This window comes from Syngnathus floridae, chromosome 20, assembly GCF_059516105.1.
Source record: "Syngnathus floridae isolate MCC-2025c chromosome 20, RoL_Sflo_1.0, whole genome shotgun sequence".
NCBI classification, from domain to species: domain Eukaryota; kingdom Metazoa; phylum Chordata; class Actinopteri; order Syngnathiformes; family Syngnathidae; genus Syngnathus; species Syngnathus floridae.
This window is the reverse complement of record NC_142432.1, coordinates 4,913,506-4,918,113: the sequence shown is the minus strand read 5'-3', so window position 1 is coordinate 4,918,113 and position 4,608 is coordinate 4,913,506. Positions and strand designations below refer to the sequence as shown.

The following is a 4,608-nucleotide window of genomic DNA, read 5'->3' as shown; positions in this document are numbered from 1 at the left end:
CTTGCATTGGCACACTTTGTCCTCCAGACCACTGAAAGGTGCTCTGAACAACTTTCCAGCGGTTTGAAATTGTCCGGGGAAAAGAGGACGTCTGGTCACCCTACCAATTAAACTGAAATACACATTTTGCTCAATATGTACAAAAATCATTGTCCCGGATTTTATTTTTTTTTTCCCGGGACAGATCATGAAAATCCGGGATAGGTAGCAACATTATGTGTGATGCATTTCGCTTCTTTTCTCTGCGTTTTTCTGTGTTCCTATTCGGTCCAGTAGGTGGCGGTAATGCGCTGTGAAGCTGGTTTGCCAACCGCCAAGAAGCACCATCGAAGAAGAAAAGCTGGACGTAAGTATGACTGAAAGTGGCGCGCAGGTGAGATGGCGAAATGTTCAGCAGTCTGTTTGACAATTTTGTTTCTTTTCGTTTGAATTCACTTTGTTAGCAATGGTTGTCAATGTTGTTTCTTTTTGTTCGAATTGACTCCGTTAGCAATGGTTGCATTGCAACCAAGGCGCACACCGTCACCGTAAAGTCGTCTAGTAGCGCTACTGGCGTTGCCCGGTGTTGTGCTCGATTTGGTTCCCCCGTGTCGATGGCGCCGATAACGTGAGCTGTCCCCCGTGTGTTCAGCTCTTCGCTCGTCTTGATGGCCGCCGAAGTGTTCATGACATCGAACCTCGCCTCTTCCCGCCACACGCAGGACCAGGACCCGGTCAGTCAACCACACATTGTACCACACTTTACGACATGCTATCCAGTACAAAGAGATTCAATATGACACAGCATACATTATTTTGTTAATAAAAAACGTCAGTAAAAAATCGTGTGAAAACATCTTAAAAGTCCGAACAAAGTCACGTGATGTTTAAAACTGGGGGAAGACCTTTTCAGTGCACCTGCATGGGCCGGCGAGGACAGAGTGACATGGACGTCCGGCGCTCCGGATGGCAGAAGCACTCCGCTCGTTTGCTGACTGTTCGTGTGGCCATTTTTGTGTCAGGTGCGGTGGTGGAGCTGTACGGGACGGAGGGGACGGGTGAGTCGAGGCCGCCCCTTGTCTGAGACATTCTCTCCTAACGCTGGCAGGCACACAGGTAAGACGGAGCTGCTCTACCACTTCCTGTGCCGTGCCGTCCTCCCCACCGATGCCGGCGGCCTGCAGCTGGAGGTGCTTTTCGTCGACACCGACTACAGTCTGGACTTGTTGAGGCTCGTCGGCATCCTGGACGCCAGGCTGGGCGGTGGTACGCTGCCCAACCGCCATCGAGCAGAATGCTGGTGTGCTTGCAGGACTTTGTGTGAACATGTGTGTTTCTCCTCCCCCCCATTAACTCCTTCTCTTTCTTACTACTAATCCCCATCCTTCTCCCGCGACCGCATCCCTCTCTCCAAGCGGGGTTGTCGAGTCGACCACGGCAGCCCGCGGAGGCACGCGTGCGCGAATGCCTGTCCCGGCTGCTGGTGGCGCATTGCAACTCTTCGCGGCAGCTGCTGGCCACCCTGCACGCGCTGGAGGCCCGCTTGGCGTCTCGGCCCGGCCTGGCGTTCATCCTTCTGGACAGCGCCTCGGCGTTCTATTGGCCGGACCACGGTGAGGGCGGAGCCAGCGTGTCCAAGCAGGAGGAGAAGCTGAGCAAATGTTCACAGCTCTTGGGCGCTTTGCTCAGGTAGGCCGGCCTTTCTTCAAGCGGCTGTCATTTGTTTTTCTTGCATCTTGTCAAAGCATTTTCTTGTCCTCATTCTCACCTGCCATCCATTGGCCAGGGATTACCGGATCAGCGTGTTTGCTTCCTGCCACTCCAACAAGAGGCGCTGTAGCCACACCTCCTCTTCATTCTCCCACCTGTGTCGCCCTTGGCAACGGCTGGTCACTCACCGCATGTTGTGCTCCAGACAGGAAGTTGCTCCGGCGGGAGGCGGCCCCAGAGGTCACGTGTTCAGCGTGCATTGCACGTCCTCGTCGTCCGGGAGCAAAGCTCACAAGAGCTGCTCCTTCCGCGTCGGGGATGGCGGCCTGGAATTTGTCTGACGCTCCTCCTCTGGCCGCTGTCGGTCCAGATTGTCAAATCCGTCCGTCACTCTCAAAGTTTCGGCTGAACTCCTGATGTTTACCTCACCAGCACGTCTCATTTGATTCGATCTTCAACGGCGTGCGTGTTGAACGGCGGGTGTTTGTAAAGTGTTCCCATGCACGGAAAGGTCGAGAAAACGGAATCTAATCTACTATTTGGGGAAATGCCGTGTATGCTTTTCCCACACTGTTAAGATGGTCCTATTTTCTAAACTAAAAATGCACAAAGCTCCACAGAATATATTGGTGAATCCATGGCTTGGAAGCTGCTGAGATGCTTGCACAAGAGCGTGTGGCATTCTGATATGGTCTCATTGAATACTGCATTCTGATTGGCTCACAAAATGACATCCCTGACCATGATCATCTCATAACAAACTACAAATTAAGCAATTCAGAAGCTAACTTTCTGACAAATGCAAACTGTTTTTACAAAAACCCTGCCACAATTTTAGGGCACTGTCGGTGAGGGCAGCATTCCCAGCCTGAGAGCTTGCGGCGACCCTCACATAGAAATACTGAATGTGGAATAATAAAAACTGACTTTGTCATACCTGAGGTCCTTATTTAACGATGTCGAACTAGAAAAAACACGCTCGTGTTGCTTCCCGCCTCTGCATCTTCCATTAAGTGGGGCGGTGCAATGCTGAAGTGGCCCCAAGGAGCATGATTGCTACGGTTCAATGTCATGCAAAGGTGTATTTATTCCAATTTTATAGAAAAATTATTAATTATAATATATATAATATATGCATCTGATTTGGCGGAGAAGTCTGCAAATTAGGGCAAGGAAACAGGGAGTTTAACATCTCAGATGTGTAGCAAGTCCGAGATTGGAATCTCAAGGACAAGTTCCCTGCTATGTTTGGACGCAAGGAGCTGTTGTGGCGAATTTTGTCCACTGGTGGGCGCAGTGACGCTCCGCTGTGAAAACAAACGCCTCCTGTCAGTGTAGAAAGAGTTGGCGGAATGCGATTTATTACTCAATGGCTTAACTTCAAAAGAGGGGAAGGAAGCCTGAGTTGTGTGCAGGCAGCGTGGGATCGTTTCCCGCTCAGTGGCGGTGTTTTTCGTCTTCGCGTAGTCTGCCTTTCGCCCGATGTCAGCTGGAAGTTAACGGGAGGGGAGTGCACGGGCGTCAGAACGAATTTTAAGTTTTATACAAGGCGCACAAATAGAACAGTCCAGAAAACTTTAGGTTGCACTCGTTTTCTCCAGGAAGTTTCTGTTTGGTTTGAATTCAGTTGAGCCTTGTACGGATGCTCGGGGCTTGCAGTGCCGATTTTCAAAGATCCAGTCCGGCCTTTGTGTGTGTTCCGTCCGGATCCTGCTGAGTTGAAATCCAGTGCGGGGCTTGAGGTCTGATGACACACACCGAATCACCACAAGTGGATCCGTGCGCGGGGTCAGATGCACTTTGACACCACGATCTGAGTAAACACAAGTATGCTAAAAACACAAGAGTGCCCATAGACTATTCTCGTGTATTTACGGACTCAAGTTGAGACCGAGACGGACAGTTTGTCAGCCGGTGAGGGAGTGAGGCAGGCAGGCATGTCGCAAGACGGTGGTGGGCTCAATGTGTTCCACGGGACATGTCCAGGACGGCCCTATTTTTCTCGGTGCCGATGACAGGAGGGCGGTGCTTCGGTTGCTCAAACATGGCCTCCATGATGGAGCCTCGGCTGCAACTTTAACGTTTTCCTACGGTTCGCTGCGTTCCCCGAAAGCCAAACGCGAGTAGTGCGGACGCGACGATTGGCAATGCGGCCGCAATTTGCTTTGACTACCGCGCCAAATAAATGTGTACTGGCGCTCGGTCAAGTTGTGTGTCAACACATCGCTTGAGCTTGCCAGCAAGCTGGAGAGGAAAAGAAGCCGGAGACTTGCATCCAATCCGTAAGAAGCTTCACTCGCTTTTCTCGCTTTTGACACCTCAGGGTGCCCCTGCGCGGGACTTTACTTTTCTTTGGACGAGACTGCGGTTCGCGAGCGGCGTCTTGAGCGTGACGGCTAACCATGCTAACGTTAGCTGTTGCTAACGCAAGTGATCAGTCAACTGGGCGGTGCGACGAGCTAAAGGCTAAGGCTAGCCGCCAGTGTTTACACGTTTTGCTGGCTTTCTGTCGCAAACGTTCCCAGTTTACAACCAAAGCTCAAACCTCGAACTTTGTCGTCGGTCCAAATTCAACTTTGGCGCCTTTCCAGCATATTTTATTGGCCGGCGGAGACTCAAGAATGTTAGCTGGCTAACATTTACCCATTACTCCAGGTCGTCATCACCATAATCGTGGTCTTCTTTTCTGTGCTCGGGAGGTTTGGCAAAAGTCTCACAATAGTGTCAATGTCGATTGCTGACAAAACGTGATCGAAAGAAACACGAGTTTTAATGGGCTTTTTATATTATAAGTTGGGCGCTTCAGACCGGGTACGAATTCGGAGTGAAATCAAGTTCAAACGATGGGACGCAGTCAGGTGGATTTCAATCATATTTTTGAAAAGCGTTCAAGTGAGCAACAGCGGGATCTGAGTGACT

The 4,608-nt window shown here is 50.8% G+C and overlaps 2 protein-coding genes across 6 annotated transcripts in view; both read left to right on the top strand.

Moving 5' to 3' along the window:
• The first annotated feature begins 253 nt into the window (after window positions 1-253).
• Window positions 254-2,625, top strand: xrcc2 (X-ray repair complementing 2). Of its 5 annotated transcripts, none has more exons than XM_088363205.1 (6): window positions 254-373; window positions 632-713; window positions 1,002-1,037; window positions 1,096-1,245; window positions 1,395-1,668; window positions 1,766-2,625. In XM_088363205.1, the coding sequence occupies exons 1-6, from the start codon at window positions 353-355 to the stop codon at window positions 2,028-2,030; spliced, it is 828 nt and encodes a 275-aa protein (XP_088219331.1). In that variant the 5' UTR covers window positions 254-352; the 3' UTR covers window positions 2,031-2,625. The 5 variants fall into 5 exon arrangements, with proteins under 5 accessions (XP_088219331.1, XP_088219329.1, XP_088219334.1 ...); XM_088363208.1 differs by lacking the exon at window positions 1,002-1,037 and adding an exon at window positions 883-1,001 and having other exon boundaries at window positions 359-373; window positions 1,088-1,245; XM_088363203.1 differs by having other exon boundaries at window positions 262-373; window positions 1,002-1,245.
• A 990-nt stretch (window positions 2,626-3,615) lies between these two features.
• Window positions 3,616-4,608, top strand: part of LOC148380884 (histone-lysine N-methyltransferase 2C-like) — a 30,726-nt gene continuing 29,733 nt past the window's right edge. Inside the window, exon 1 of the mRNA XM_088363138.1 lies at window positions 3,616-3,971. The gene's annotated coding sequence lies outside the window, so the exon portion shown is untranslated. The remainder of the gene's footprint in view (window positions 3,972-4,608) is intronic.